Here is a 15,362-nt window from a genome sequence, read left to right on the forward strand (position 1 = left end):
CTTCATTAAATTGCCTGTACAATCAAAGTTCGGTACCCACACTGACCACTGTTTTCACTGTATTTCGTGAAAAAAGTCAAAATTTTGTCCAATATTCCCCCCAAAAATGGATTTCAGAAGCAGTTTGTCCATCACAGCCAATGGAAATAATGAATTATAGTTATATGACTCGGCACCCCTGCGTGAGCCTATCCCCAACCCCCCACCCCAGAGCCGTTTGACAGATAAATGTTGGTGTTTTTGCCTTAAATAACTGATTCACACGTCTGGTTGTACTGAGGGACGTCCCAAGGTCAAGAGACAGAGGCTGATCGAGATGAATGTACAAGCAGGAAGGAGGATGGACGCAGACTTGCAGCCATGATGTCATAATGTTGCTAATTAAAAACAACAACAACCCAACTTCTTCAAGTTCTTGCATCACGGCCAAGTGCTCGTCTGACATTCTTCCTTCCAGGTTCCAAGGTGAAGACATGGCACCATGTCATGTAAATGAGGCTGCTGACACCAACCCGAGCGCACGCCCTCCTGAAAATGAGCCATTTGACCCCTGGAGGCCTCCCAATGAAGCAAATCACCCACATATCTCAATTACATCCAATCTTTGAGCTTTTTCTCATCAAGTTACGACGTTGCTCTGACAAAATCATGACATTACTCTCAAAATCTCCAAGCTTTTCTTCTCGAGCCGGCCTTAATACTCTGTCGTCTATTACTGACAACGATCCACTGAAAAAGCCTCCTGGGATTTTGCCCTCTGGAAGCGTGTTGATGCTAACAGTCGGTAGCCAGCGATTACAAACACACTCCATCAAACAAATCAGCGGTTGATGACTCTGCTCTTCCTGGGACCCTCATCGCTGCTCGCGGCTACTTTTATGTAATGTGATATGACCTGCACTCATTTCTATATTCATTAACAACTTGCTGAAAGCAACATATGTTCATGAGTGTTCTCAGCGTAGCTGCAAACATGTATGATTCCTCTCCTAAACATCCCAACATTCACGTGTCTCAGGGTCAGTGTCCCTCCGTTCCCTGGTAGATGGACATACATCACCCTCCATGTTGATAGGCCTCCCATAATTCATCAGTGTTGGTGCTGAGAGTACAATCACACATAGCTGGGATTTTGCAGTGGAAACAGGACCCAGACTGCTTAACATGAACATATATAAATACATATATTAACTCATCCCACGACTGTGCTGAAAATACATGAAAACACAGACTGATCAGCAGCTTGGAAGAACCTCGAGCCCCCCCCCCGTGACGGAGACGTATCTCTTTACAGGCTCGCTTTATGTAAACTCTCCTGTTTACCTCAGCTGTTATTATCACTTTATCCCTCCTGTTATACAGCGATACAGGAAGAGCAGCCCATTGAAAATGTAGAGGGCTTCTGAGAAAGGCCTGCCTGGTGAATGGACGGGCCAGAGGGCACCGAAGTGTTGAAGCTCAGCGCTGAGCCTCCTGAAATAAGAGGATATTCATCTCAGCTGGACATGTGGACTAAAAACAGCCAGGCTGACAGACACGATGAGCAAGAGGATAGGCAATGTTGACACAGGGATATTTTTTAAAGCATTCTAGATCTAAAGCTCTGCCGCTGTGAATCTGCGATCTCTCTTCAGCTGCTGATTATAAATACAAAGATAAATGGCAGGATGATGGAGCTGAGACAAATACATCTTCCCCAAAACATCCTGAGCCAAAACCACAGGCAGCCGGGGGAGGGGGGCATCCTTCACTTTGGACTGCTTGGTAGATATGTCATCCGCTTGACGTTTCCCCGCGGCTGGACTAAATTTCTGATTGTTAAAGCAATCAAACAACGTTAAAAGCATGAGGCCATGATTGGGTTGGATCCTCATCATCCTCACGACATTCCCAGGTTTTTCAAGCTCACCCTTGAGGTGTCTCACGTCCAACCTTGATATCAGGAACTGTGCGTTCAGCACTGTTGAAATGCACTGACGTCTGGGTCGCAGAGTCCATGCCATCAAACGTGCTGTTCTTTTCTCAACTCAACTTCAGATTTCAGCATTTTTTCTTACCAGATTACCAATTTACACAACTTCAAATGTGTGGTTAAATACATATATATATATATATATCTCCCTCTCTCTCTCTCTAGATATATATATGTATATAATTTCGGTCATTCATAAAGTGAAATTATTATAATTATGATTGTCATGCTTGTGCAGTGCTCAGCATTTTCATCATTGATGATCAGAACATAAATCCCATTGTTCACTAGTTATAGCTTATAAACACAGGAACACATGGATGTTTGATTTACTGTCAGCAGCTTCAACAGCGTACACTAGATGAGATCTAAGAAGTGGTAAATTAAAAAAATCAGTCTAAGTAATAAATACTTTATTTTCACAGTGGTGTTAAAAGCGCAGTACTCTTGGACACGTCATTTCCTCTCAGCTGTACATGTGTTGGAAGTTGCAGGTGACAGATCATTAATTTCCTTAAATAGCATTATGTATAGCAGTTAAAATCTATTCCAGGCAATTACTGTTAGCATCTGATCATCGGCCTCCTCCGTTAGCGGCTCCGCCCCCGGCCCCTCCTCCTGACTGGTCCTGAGCCCCCGACATCATCAGGAAGAGAACGAGAGGCACAATGTACATCCACTGGAACAGACAAGAGGAGAAACAGACGTAAATACAACGAGGCCTTATTTGCCCTCCTGACAAATTCATTCTGAGAGCTTTTCAAACGTTGCAGATTGGTCACCCCTGATTAGGTTAATTTATTATCTGAACAGAAGAGAAGCAAAAGAAAAGTGTTGAGGTGGGTGAGAAACTGTAAAGTGAAGAAGAAATCTCAGGGTCAAACACCAAACACATGCCGAGCAGGATGATCAGATCAATCCACTGATTTGGCGGTGGTTTCGATTTGAGGCGGCCAAGTATTTCCTCACACCTTAAAATTGGGGATATTGGGGGAAAGTATTTGGTATTGGATCTGGGAATAAAATCAAGAGTGGGGAGAGAGTGGGAAAAAAGAGGTGGGATTTAGTTAGTCAGACTGCTTACAAGTTAAATAGGAGGAAGGAGGGAGGGAGGGGGGCAGAACAAGCCACAAATAAGAACAGTACTTCAGTGGGATTCAGCTCTGCTCTCTGCCGCCCCCTGCTGGGGGCTGTGCCGAATTGGTGGCCATGAGGAAGATGGCACCTCCCAGAATCAAATACCACTGGAACACAGCACAGCACCAAGTCAACACCAAGTCACGAGATGCAGCACAGAGTTAACATGTCACTGAACACAGCAAGGTAGTTAGGAACAGAGAGATCAGATGAGCCAAGCAGCAGGATCAGGGTTCTCCGTGGGAACGTTCCCAAACATGAGGCTCGAAGGAGAGAGCACAAAATCTTTGCAGTGTTTTTGCAAGACATTATTTTGTATTAGATTTATATCATCATCACTTCATATATTTTGTTATGTTTATGCTACTGCTGACGTTTAAAACTGAACTTGTATTTGCTTTTTGTTGTTTTTGCCTCTTTTGTTTCTCAGCACTGGACCGGACTGTGGTGGGGAACTTTGCAACGAGGTGTCAACACACTAAAGACTTGAGTGCTCAAACAGACCACGGGTTTACATCTGCTGTTTATGTTCATCAGCTGCGTGGTGCTATCCATCCATCCATCTATCTGTATACTTGACCATAAAACACATCTGCAGAATAATAGCATATGATCATAAATACATTGTAAAATTGAAATTATTAATGTCCTAATTTGGCAAACCCACCGTGAGAATGTGTGAATATAAATTGGTAAAGGCAAGGATGTGTGTGTGTGTGTGTGTGTGTGTGTGTGTTTGTGTGTGTAGGGTGATTGTAGCACCTCCAGTCCACTTGGCGCTAATGCAACTCAAAGCTTGTTTGTCAACTGCCAATGAAAACTCATTACGGAGATGCAGAGAGTGAAGCGGCACCACTGCCAGTAGCACAGCAGACGCCATCTTTCCATTAGACCGTGTGTTCGCAAGATTCAAGCTTCAACGAATGAACGAGCACGTTTTTGTAAAAAGCTGAAATGTTTTTGTTTTTTTTTTTTAAATCAAAATTCAAAGTATCTGTCGAAAGTTAAAGGGATGAGGAGGAAAGGAGGTGTGCATGCATCGGGGAGATTCCCCATCGAGTTGCACGTTTTTAACCAGCATACTGCTGCAGCTCTGACCGTAGCAGCTGTTAGGGCTAATCCAGTAGATTATACAGAAACACTCAAAAACAGGACAACTTCCATTTTCTTCTGCTTCGAGCAAATTGAGATGGGAGGGGAAAAAAGCTCTCGGGTGCATCTGAACGCATGCTGTAGACGGTGGTGGGTGTGACAGAGCAAGACAGATGAACTATGAAGGCCTTTTCATGGGTTCATTAACTCCACGGGGCATTATGATGATCAGAGGTCAATTACTGAAGGCAGGGAGGATATCTGTGGGCACTCAGCTGGCCGTATCAGCTCTTTCAGTACTTACATATTTAGCAAAGAAAGATTTCTGCTCTTGTGGGTTCTTCCCTTTCCTCTCCGATTCCTGTTCCATTCGTTCCAGGAACAGAGCGGTTTCAGGCCTAGAAGAAAATTGGTAATTAGCATTCAAGCAAATCCTAAAACACCAAGTACATCTGAGAGGAAGGAGAGCACAGAGAGACTTCCTCTACCAGTTGGGAAATGTTGTGAAGTGGCAACAATGAGGCGAACATAAATGAATCAAAGACATCTGACAGAGCTCATACACACAAGAGGATCTAACTAAAGTAGACAACACAGAGACGACAGTGGCAGGCGGCGCACCGCCACAAGCAGGCGGAGACGGAGGAAAACAGGGGCAGGATTCTTATCAACAGCGAGGAAAGCGTGACAGGACTGACCCGGGTGCGTTGACAGGAGCCATGATGCTGAGTGTGGTGTTAAAAACCTCCAGATCAACCTCATCTTCGACCTCTGTGCCCCTGCAGGCACCAGGTAATGTCACTATGGAGACGCCAATGAGGTATCCGGAGACGTCAGTGTGGAGCGTGATGACATCACTCAGATGGGACTCGACCATGGCACACTGACGGTAAGGACGAAGTCAAATTATTAATATTGCATCACATTTTATCACACTGTACCCTCCTCCCCTGAATCTGATGATACGTCTCATTATTAGACCAAAACTGAATTAACGTTAGGAAGCGCTAAACACTCTTTTACCTTGAATAAAACTAGAAGGAAAACGTTCATTCATTTCAGCTTTCGATAAGAAGACGAAGCAAAATGTGCAAATTAGGGCCGCAGCTATCGACTGTTTTAGTCATCCAGTAATCTATCGATTATTCTGGCGATCAATCGGATAAGAAGTATTGCGCATTGTGCAGTTTTTTCGATTGTTACTTTGCTCTATCTAAGAGCAATGGTATTATACTGAAGGGAAAATAAGACAAGTCTCTTAAATTGCCAAGTATGAAATGCTAAGTACTAAGTAACTTTACTTTGACTGTACTTTGACTGTTTTTACTTTACTTTTTACTGAAGTACAAACAGAGGCAATAAAAAAAATGTTGATTTTTTTTTTCCAACAACAACAAAAAAAAGGAAATAATTGCATGCTAGATTTTTAATTGTAATCAGGTATTTTTACATTATGGTGTTAATGCTTTTACTTCAGTTAAGGATCTGAGTACTCTTTTCCATCACGACAGATCAGTGTTTCAGTGACTCTGCGGCTCAGTAAGTAGTGTTTTATTACTGCAGCACTGTGACATGAGTTTCTATTTTTGGAGATGCGCACCGTTCTCGGTCCGTCTAGAAGGTAACTCTTCATTTGCACATCTCTCGCGAGATTTGTGCCCGTTGTTTCTACTAAAATAATCAAACTCACACGATCTTTCGCAGGTCTCGGGTTCCCTTCTAGACACGACCCTCTCTGTCTTCCTGTCACACGAATGACAGCAGCCTGTCTGTGACCAGCATGATGTTACACTCTGCAGCGTTTCACACACACAGACTTTTGGCATTTTAATTTTTTTAATCAGTCCAACAGGACGACGGCGTCCGCGATTCATTAATGATCAGTTTGCCCTCCTCTCCTCCCTCACCTGTTCGCTCTGCTCTGAGGAGGTCTGACAGTTTCTGACGGAGAGACACAGACTCTCCTGTTTCATAAAAAGACCTCCTTACACAGCTGTTTAATCTTGTAAGTACACCTGCTTGGTGTCCATATCATTCACTATCATGGTAGCGGCCACTGTTTTAATAAAACTCTGTCATTAACAACAAGCCTCCTCCACATGAAGCTTTCTGCTCTGGCGGGTGAATTTGTACACGAAAAACAAAAATAAAGGCGCTGGGTTGTAGGGTGACTTCATAAAACATCCCGCTGATGAAGAAAGTCAACAGATTAGACACAGACAGGGTGAGAGAAACACACTGATCTCCTGTGAGCGTGTGTGTGTGTGTGTGTACTGCATGTGCATGTATGTAAGAACTGCATTGACTCCGAGAGCAGAGATGCTGCAGCCGTGTGATAATCAATTATGTCAAAACTTCAACTTAAGCTTATTAATGCTCTGGTCTTGAATAATTAAGCTGTTTCATACTGAATTTCAGTGCCCACCCCGACGTCCAAAACAAAGTACAGTTCAGATTTCACGAGGAATTTTCGTAATCAAATTACTCAAGTTAGGGTTTCAGCCCTAATGCAAATAGAGAAGTTGCATTTTGAGATGATTAAATATTCACCAGTGGCTGTCAGATCCAATCATACTACTGTTGAAGTTATCATTTCAAAATGTCTCCTGAACACAGCACTCAAAGAATACACATCCACAGTTTGATTTGAGCGATACACAAACTAACTGTTCCTCCTTGCTCAGCGCTACCAGAGGGGATTTAGCGTGTTTTTATCTCAAATCAAACTGTTTGTGGATTACGGAACATATGGCTGGATGAAGAAGACATAGATTGCAAAGAATGAGGGACCTGCAAGTTTGTAACTTTTTGGTTAGAGGGGGAACAAGGAGGAAGGTTGAATGTTTCAAGCGGTATAGGACATGCACATCTAGGGACCACTGTACCCATCAAATTGTACCAGAAGTTATTTTGCAGCCTAAACCTGAGCACAACTGCTGTTTCCTAAACAAACTGCACCGGAATTTGTTTCAACTGGACTTAAGAAGGCAGATGTGAAAGCCCTCTAAAAGGGGAGCAGCACCGCAACACTCTCAAGGTGAGGTGGACACAACAAGACCAGTACAGGAAGAAAGGCTCATATGTAGACTGACTTAGGAAAGGTAAGATGGCTCTGTGAGTGTCTGCAGATAAATAGTTGTCATTAGCTATAAAAGCTCGTAGTCTGTAGTCTTTAAAAGCCTCGTCTCTGACTACCTCAGCCAATCAGGTTGGGAGAAGCTGCAGTCATTCACTAGCGTGTTGCAGCTCAGAACAGGCTAACAGGAACAATACTGCTGGCATGGTTGGAGACAAATGAGCTAATGCACCCGCGTATGCGAGCAATAGCAGTCCACCAATTGTGAATCATACAGCGTTTCACAATTATTGACCTCTTGTCGGCTTTCCTACATTCACCTAAATACAGCTCCATCTCTCCTTCACTGCCGTTGGAATTAATGATTAAAAAAACAACACTTCCTGAACGAGAGATCGATCCCTCACAGGGCATGAAAACGGAAAAACGACAGGAGAAATGTGATTTAGCGAGACAAAATTACATCAGATGAAGCAAGAGCGAGGTGACTGGTCAGCTGACAAACAGAATGAATTGAGTGTGAGGCCTCAAGTACATGTCTACATTTCAGTTGTTAAACTCAACCAGGATTCTTTTGTGCTTCGGCACCATGTATATTGTTGTTAAGACACTGACTGTTTTGCTGTTCTCCTGCCCTCTGACCTCCTTTACAGACCAAAGCAACATTCCCTGAATTTTAAGTGGCACTGTGGGCTTTACAGTCCACTTGTGAGTCTTTTTTTTCCCCAGCAGTGTTACAACAGTGTTCTTCAGGCAAGAACAGTAGATTGGTGAAATACGTACGGCTCGGACAAATGCTGTGAGGTAACCCTCCATCTGCCGCTCTGTCTGTCTGTCTGCCTGCAGGAAGACGCGAGGTACTCGGATTCGGTACAGACCATCCACGCCAGCCACTTCCTGTGGAGTCATCCAAGTTCATTAAAGCTGAAAGTCATTAGAGTTGATGATGACGCTCATATTGGTTTGTCAGTGTGATATCAACCAGCAAAATGACAAGTTCAAAACATTTGATCCGCTGCTACATACTTCACCTTTAGTTTGACTCTGTCCTCCTCTGATAGCTGGTTCTGATTTAGCGAGGCACTCGGCTCCCGTCCGGCTTTCAGCACCAGAGCTCCTCGAACCCGAAACTTTGCTACATCATCTGAAACAAGACTGACAGTCAGTGGAACTAGAAGACACAGCAGTTAGGTGACTGGAGGACAAGACTTTAGCTGCATATTCATCTGATGGTTTTCAGAGAGGATGATCCTGGAAAACCACAACCTTTATTCATATTTGCCTTACAGTAATTAATTTTTGCATTTGTGTGTAGGAGGAAACAGCAAGAGTGAATCAAACACCCATTCAATCTGGTAAACTGCTTAAGGAAAACATAAACCAAATATGTCACTCATCTAAATTCAATGATACCTTTGAGGTCAATTCTACATGTCGTGTGAAGAACGTTAACATCTATGAACATTTCAGATCGTATCTTGAAACAGGTCAAGTTAACAGATTTTGTTACGGGATAATAAATAATCATCATTTTACAGTATAGTTTGGTATGCAAGTTTTCCTCAACGAATTTAGCTTTACTTCAGATGGTACTAGGTGACTGGTTTGTTTACCAAAACTAAAATATAAAATTAAATAAGAAAAACAAACTCTTTCTCACCAGCTTCAAATGAATGTTCAAGAGGAACAGAGAAACCACCAAATTCAGCATCCAAGACATCGCCAACCTGAGAAATACAGAAGCCTCTAGCGTTAGCTTTTAGCAAACAAGGCTAATGCTAATAGTAGCTAAACAGTTGCAAATAGCTACCGCTTAAATGCTGTCGAAAACGACTGTCAAATAAAAACAAAATTGAAATTCGCGCTCACCCTCCTGCCATTGTTACATCCGACAAGATTAACGCATATGAACCCTAACACGGAAGAAACAACAGCAACGTGAAATGATAATAACCGAGCCATTCTTGACAGAAAGGGTATGAAGGGTGCCGGTTGGGGACAAACTCAGTTTCGTTGCGCACGCTCGTTACTTCCTAGTTGCTGTTTCATAATAATCGTATGGAACTATCACTGATACTTGATTTATAATTACATAAAATTGAAAATATCTATTATATATATATATATATATATATATATATATTTTTTTTTTTTACCAATTTCATTCAAGGGTCACTGTAGGTCTATGATGATACTGAAGCAAGATATATATATATATATATATATATATATTCAGCTTACATTATTAATTGGATCCTCCCTTGGGGCTATTTGCTTTTTACATTCATAAATTATCACCAGTGGTTTCATATGTTTTGCCCATAAAGATGAGAACAATTTTAAAACTTCCAATCAAAAAAAGATACATGTTTTAAGCCTTTTGGTATTTACAGTAGCTCTATTGTTCATTCAAACAGCTCAGTTATTAACAATGAATATTGGCCAGCTTAAGATGACAATAATAAAAAAAATTATTTCAATTTTGTGGCCAAATTAAATCTCATGTCACTCTATTTTTAAGCATTGTAAAAAGATAGACAATTAACCAACCAGACAAGTTTAGGTGTTGTTCCGGAATCAGATGAGTTGTTTTAATTTTCTTTAGTTTTTTTAAATTTTTCAATAGAAATTCCTCCATGGAGCCCCGGAGTGACAATTGAGAGAGAGCAAATAATGTGAGCAATGGGCATACAGGATATACCTTGTTAATAAAATAAGGGAAATTCATATTCTGTGGCCTTAAAATAACTAAATAGTGGGCAAAAATGTTTGTAATGGTCTCAAAATATATTTTTCTCTTTATGCCCACTTTTTTCTTTTTGTACTGCCACTTCAGAAATCTATGGAATTCTTTTAAGTGGACTGTATACTGCCTAAAGCTACGGTGTGAATATTGATCGTAGATGCACTGATATCCATCACCAGCAGAGAGTGCTAATACACCAGTAATGGGTTCCAAGCCTCCCTTTCCTCTCACCCCTACTTCCTACAAGCTGAATAATAGATATTTCTTTGCTGTGATGAGGAAGGTTATTCATACATTTGAATTCTTCAGGAAGCATTCAGCCTCAGCCTGGATTTAATTCTCCTGAAAAAGTGCATCCACTCTGACTCATGTCGACCAAGAAACCCACGGCTGACCTAAATACCAAAATCAGTGTCCTACCCATGTTGTGTCAGGGTCCACCTGGCATCAGAATGCGTAACAAATGTGTCTCCAGTGACCTCATGTGATCAGATTTCTGTTCCCTGGAACAGAGCACTATAAAAATACATAGCAGGGGTTACAAGGTGTATAACAAATGGAGAGAATTATTGCAGTTTCTATTTACTTATGGCTTGATTTGTCACCTCAAGACCTAAAAACTTTGTTATTCATTCAAACTGTAAGAAATTTGATTTTATTCACTGTTTTCCTTGTCTTAGCCCATGTGGTTTCGCTGAGGCATACCCTGATGCAGACTCTGGTACTCAAACTGGCATCTCTATACCTTTGCTGTTATGTAATTCTGTGCATTACTGATCTTTTAGTATTTGTGTGGTCTTTATTTTCTATTGTTTTTATTATCTGATTGAGGTTCTTTTCTAAATAAATTTCCCTCACTTACTCTGCTCTCTTAACATAAACCATGTAATCAGTGTGAGACCCTTTCAGGGTTTTTTTTTTTCCCCAAACATCAGCAAACATAACTCCCTTCGCCTTATTTAAATCTTCTTTTACTCCTCGCCGCAGACAAAGATGGAAACTGTCGTTATCTGGTGCTGACACTGACTGTGGTACTACATGTCATTATGACAATGCTTATTTGCTGAGTTACAGTGAGTTCAAACAGCTCCGTCTGTTACAACAAAGAAGTCTGTGTAATATTTGCAAAGCAAAGCAGGCCATTTCAACACATGTAACCTGAGGAAACACCTGGTCAAACAAAAAACACACAAACACTTAAAATTCGACTGTACTGGATTTGCTAACATTAACGGCGCGCCTGGGAATGGAGACATTTGAGCTTATTTTTTTGCAAGTTCGAGTACACGTTTGTTATTATAGTGAAAGTACAGTTAGAGAATAAAAAAATATACAAAAATGTAGAGGACCATGGCGCTAAATTTAATTTAGAGGCATCAGCATCCCGACTGTCAGATCCTGAAGTACCACTGGGTTCAAGTACTAAAGTCCAGATACTAGTGAATATACTGATATGTATGAATGGTACACAAACCTGGACAGTTAAAGTCGAGTTTGAAGTTGCCATAACCCTTGTTGAACAGTCTAGGGGTGAACTAAAGGGCAGAATGGGGGCGTGGCCGGCAGAAAGTACCAAACCAGAGAGAAGCAGCTGCAGGTTTCTGCCAAATGTGATTGATGTGATTTATTTCTTTATGCTCATTCCTGGATGAAGAGATCTGCTGACATGCAATAAAACCTCTGTGGATACAAGTAAGAGGCATCCATCATTTGAAACTTCAACATTTCAGCATCAAAGAGCTGAAAAACAGTTTTGAATCCAGTGTTAATCCTGTAAAGTTTCAAAATATCAAGAAGCCGAGGCTTACTTTGGATGCCCAACATGTTTTCACTCATCCTTTGACTCTTTAACTCTTACGAAAAAAATGAGAAGTCATTGGAGGCTGTGAAACCTCAACTGTGTAATTTTTTGCTCTGACATTTGTCAAAAATGACAATTTGATAAAGACAGGGACGTCCTAGATGAGGCCAAATACACAAGTGGAAAAGGAACACTCCAGAGGAGAAAGATAATAAGCCTAGTGACGTGAGGATCAATATTTATTTGGGGTGGTAAAATCAGCCATTCAAGTGTCCAATGGGTTCCAACTGTTCAACAATACTGTTTAGTTCTACTTTAAAATGGCTAAAAAAGTGTTGAGTAATTCCTACATTACATGTTCAACTTGTAAACCATAAAAGGTGGTAACATATTAAATTAAGGTTGACAAAAACAGGTTCGGTAGCAAGTAGCTAACCATCAGGTAACCTACCTGTTAGCAAAGTACTACCTACACACCATGTGAGCTACTTGCCTTTTAGGTAACCGCTAACTACCCAGTAGTTGATTTCCTGCTAGCTAACTGCTACCCACACATAACCTACCAGTCAGGCCTCTTACCTGTTTGGTTAACTACCTGTCAGTTATCAGTAACCTACTTGTAGTCGTACAACTTGGTACCTAGTTACCTACTAGCTAACCTCACTGTGAGGTAATCCTACCTGTTTGTGGAGCCTGCATTGTGGAAAATGTGTGTTGATGTGTCACCTCTCTAAACAAAAATAACAATAAATATAATTAAAACAAATAATAACTTACGGACCTTATTTAAGCAGCTTTGTTGTTTATTAGTTTAGATTTATTCTTAAAAATTAGGGTGACCTAATTGTTGATGCAGTGACTGCGCGGCCCCACTTGTCAGGTACTTCCTGTTGTCAGGACGTTGAACCTGAGAGGACCGGAAGTTTAACACGAAAAAATCCCCGTCAAAAACAAGGTTAAATTTGATATCTGTCTTTAAAACAAGAGTAGTATGATTGTTCTAAATGAGTCAGTATGGCGCCGAAGGCATACAAGCACCGGGTAAAATAGTAGCATCTCACCGACAGCCTCGAAAATGCGGCCGGAAGCCGAGGCGGGAGGAGCGGCAGCAGCTGGCCAGGTTCACCGTCAGCCGGAGAGGCAACAGGTAGGTACTTCCACCCCCGCGGCCGCGGCTGCAGCTAGCCGGGTCAACCAACAGCCAAGCAGGAACAACAGGAGGAGGTAGACCAAGTCAGAGTTCACATTTGTTTAAATTACAACGAATGTCATTAATTAAAAAAAAACCCAGAATTTTGCCTCCTGCTGGCTGGTCATGTAATCACAATCCATCATTAGGATAACGGCTACAGTACCGACCCACAAACCAACCATGACCCAAATGCTACTGAACCAATTGTTGTGTACTTTCTTGTCAAGTGTAACCAAGGGGGGGGGGGGGGGGGGGGGATTTTGATCAAAACTGGTATCTCTGAAATTACAACACTATGGTTATTTTGTGTTTTATAATGTGTTTGAAGGTGTTGAGACATAATTGGGAACAAAATTGCTGTCTGTGCTCAGTGAGAAGGTGTGTGTGAACCCTGTGTGTGTGAACCCTGTGTGTGTGAACCATGTGTGAATGCGGCATGTGGAATCTTCCTTTGAAGCAGCAGGCCAATACAGTATCAGTTCCCTCTTACCGGGACAGCCCATTACTCTTTGTCACTTCCCTAAACAACGGTGTCACCTTACTATTCTTAGTCAAATATGAGGGAATGTATATTTATATGAGACGGCCAGAGAACTTTCTCTTCTCTTTGTCGTGTCCTGTCACCCTATGCGCTGTTAAAATGGAGCATCGTGAAAAATGAGGCAACTGGCATGTTTCGAAACGCGTCCTCAGTTTTGAAGAAGTCTGCTGGTGATGCTGTCATGGTGGAGGATTCATCACTGGGTCATTTGTGATCTTTCTCATTGGTTGTTTCTGTTCTGGTGGTTATTTTATTGTAGTATTTGTTGTTATTTTATATTTTTATTTTGTTAACTAAACAAAATTGCAGGAAATCATTTACATACTGTTAGAAAAATATGCTTAGAATCTACTTACATATGGCAACTTTGTCTTAAATATGTTATTAAAATATCACCATTAGCTTCTACAACAGATACTGGAATTGATGAAATTGGAACCAAATCAAAAAGCTTATCATAGTTGAAATAATGTATAATAATATTACATATGTACAAATCTGATTATGATGAATCACAGCTTTTATTAACTATTAAAATCCTCAAACAGGTTTTATTTCAGGATTATTATTAAAAAAAAACATGTAAATGTTGAATTTAGTTTGCGCGAATATCTATTCTTTTCTTAAAATGATTTTTGTTGGAAATATTTGCAACAGCATACTATTATAAAGCTGTTGTGTTGTCTTTTGTACAGTGGATCACTGGCGCAAAGAGGTACCTGTAATTAATCACTTATATCCACTGTAAACACAATAAATGAATTACCTAAACCTATTAAAATAAGTTGTCACAGTATAAATCAGCCTTGTCAATTTATCAAAAAATGGATTAAGGGTCATTAAAGTTAAAATTCAAATAATATAAATTTAGATTATATGTTTCACTCAAGGACATTTACTACCCTTTTGGAACTCTCCATGGGTATTTTGTCCTCCTTTAGTATCTGAATCTCAAGTTGCACTTGGCCTCAAATAGCTGTTCTTCAATCTCTGCCTTGCTTTCTGACTCCAAATTAAAGTCTCAAAGAATGTTTATTGTTACAGCCAAGGTTATTGCTGCTCGGGCAATTTGGGCAAGAAAATGAGCACGGAATTCAAATTTAGGGATGACTGTATACAGTCGGATGAACGGAAAATGAAAAGCTGGTTGAATGCATAATTTAAAACTGGTGTTTATCATATTTATTGTTCGGGTACGGTGTCACGCATAATGAGATAAAAGCCAAAGCTAAATGAACATGAAGTTAAAGGTGTGGTGTGTGTAGAACGGTGGATGGATTATTGACAGTAAGGCAATATAATATTCAGAACTAAGTTTTCATAAGTGGATGATCATCTGACCCCAAAACTGCTGCATTTCTAGTAGCTTAGAATGAGCGTCACCTGTGAATGGCTCACTTTACACCAGCGGATTGAGCTGTGACTGCCTGGACATCATGGCGACCACAACATCACTCACACGGAGGATTCAGATGAGGAAGAAAGGATGAAAACTGGGTTCAGAACGTGATAATCTCTTCTCAGATTTGACATATGAATGCTGGATGCACCCCCCCCTTCCCCCCGTCTGAGTAATATTGACCAATCAGGTTTGAGCAGGTTTTGTTTCCATGTTGTTTAAAAAAAAAAAAAAACTGTGGAGAAAAATGGGGGGGGGGGGGGTATTTGCAAAATATCATAAGAAACAGTCCAGTCCTAAATGTTCTAAGTAAGAATAAACAACCAAAGGAAGAGGAAGTCTTAGCTTGGATATCCGCAGGCTAAACTAGAAGCCCTAAAATTTGAGGCTGGGGGGAGAAGAAGAA

At 41.0% G+C, this 15,362-nt stretch overlaps 1 protein-coding gene and 1 long non-coding RNA gene across 3 annotated transcripts; both read right to left on the reverse strand.

The window, feature by feature from the left end:
- Positions 1–2,368: 2,368 nt before the first annotated feature.
- Positions 2,369–9,284, reverse strand: emc10 (ER membrane protein complex subunit 10). Of its 2 annotated transcripts, XM_086184630.1 has the most exons (8): positions 9,147–9,284; positions 8,938–9,004; positions 8,309–8,421; positions 8,061–8,174; positions 4,900–5,084; positions 4,506–4,599; positions 3,119–3,216; positions 2,487–2,651 (listed from the first exon to the last, which is right to left on the reverse strand). In XM_086184630.1, the coding sequence occupies exons 1-7, from the start codon at positions 9,237–9,239 to the stop codon at positions 3,130–3,132; spliced, it is 753 nt and encodes a 250-aa protein (XP_086040756.1). In that variant the 5' UTR covers positions 9,240–9,284; the 3' UTR covers positions 2,487–2,651; positions 3,119–3,129. The 2 variants fall into 2 exon arrangements, with proteins under 2 accessions (XP_086040755.1, XP_086040756.1); XM_086184629.1 differs by lacking the exon at positions 3,119–3,216 and having other exon boundaries at positions 2,369–2,651.
- Positions 9,285–10,438: 1,154 nt separating this feature from the next.
- On the reverse strand, positions 10,439–13,058 carry LOC147244732 (uncharacterized). The gene is made up of 3 exons (XR_015109990.1): positions 12,886–13,058; positions 12,606–12,731; positions 10,439–10,539 (listed from the first exon to the last, which is right to left on the reverse strand). It is a non-coding gene; the product is annotated as an uncharacterized LOC147244732 (long non-coding RNA).
- Between the last annotated feature and the right edge of the window lie 2,304 nt (positions 13,059–15,362).

This window comes from Aulostomus chinensis, chromosome 18 (genome assembly GCF_037954235.1).
Source record: "Aulostomus chinensis isolate RoL2024-O1b breed Wild chromosome 18, RoL_Achi_v1.0, whole genome shotgun sequence".
Lineage (NCBI taxonomy): Eukaryota > Metazoa > Chordata > Actinopteri > Syngnathiformes > Aulostomidae > Aulostomus > Aulostomus chinensis.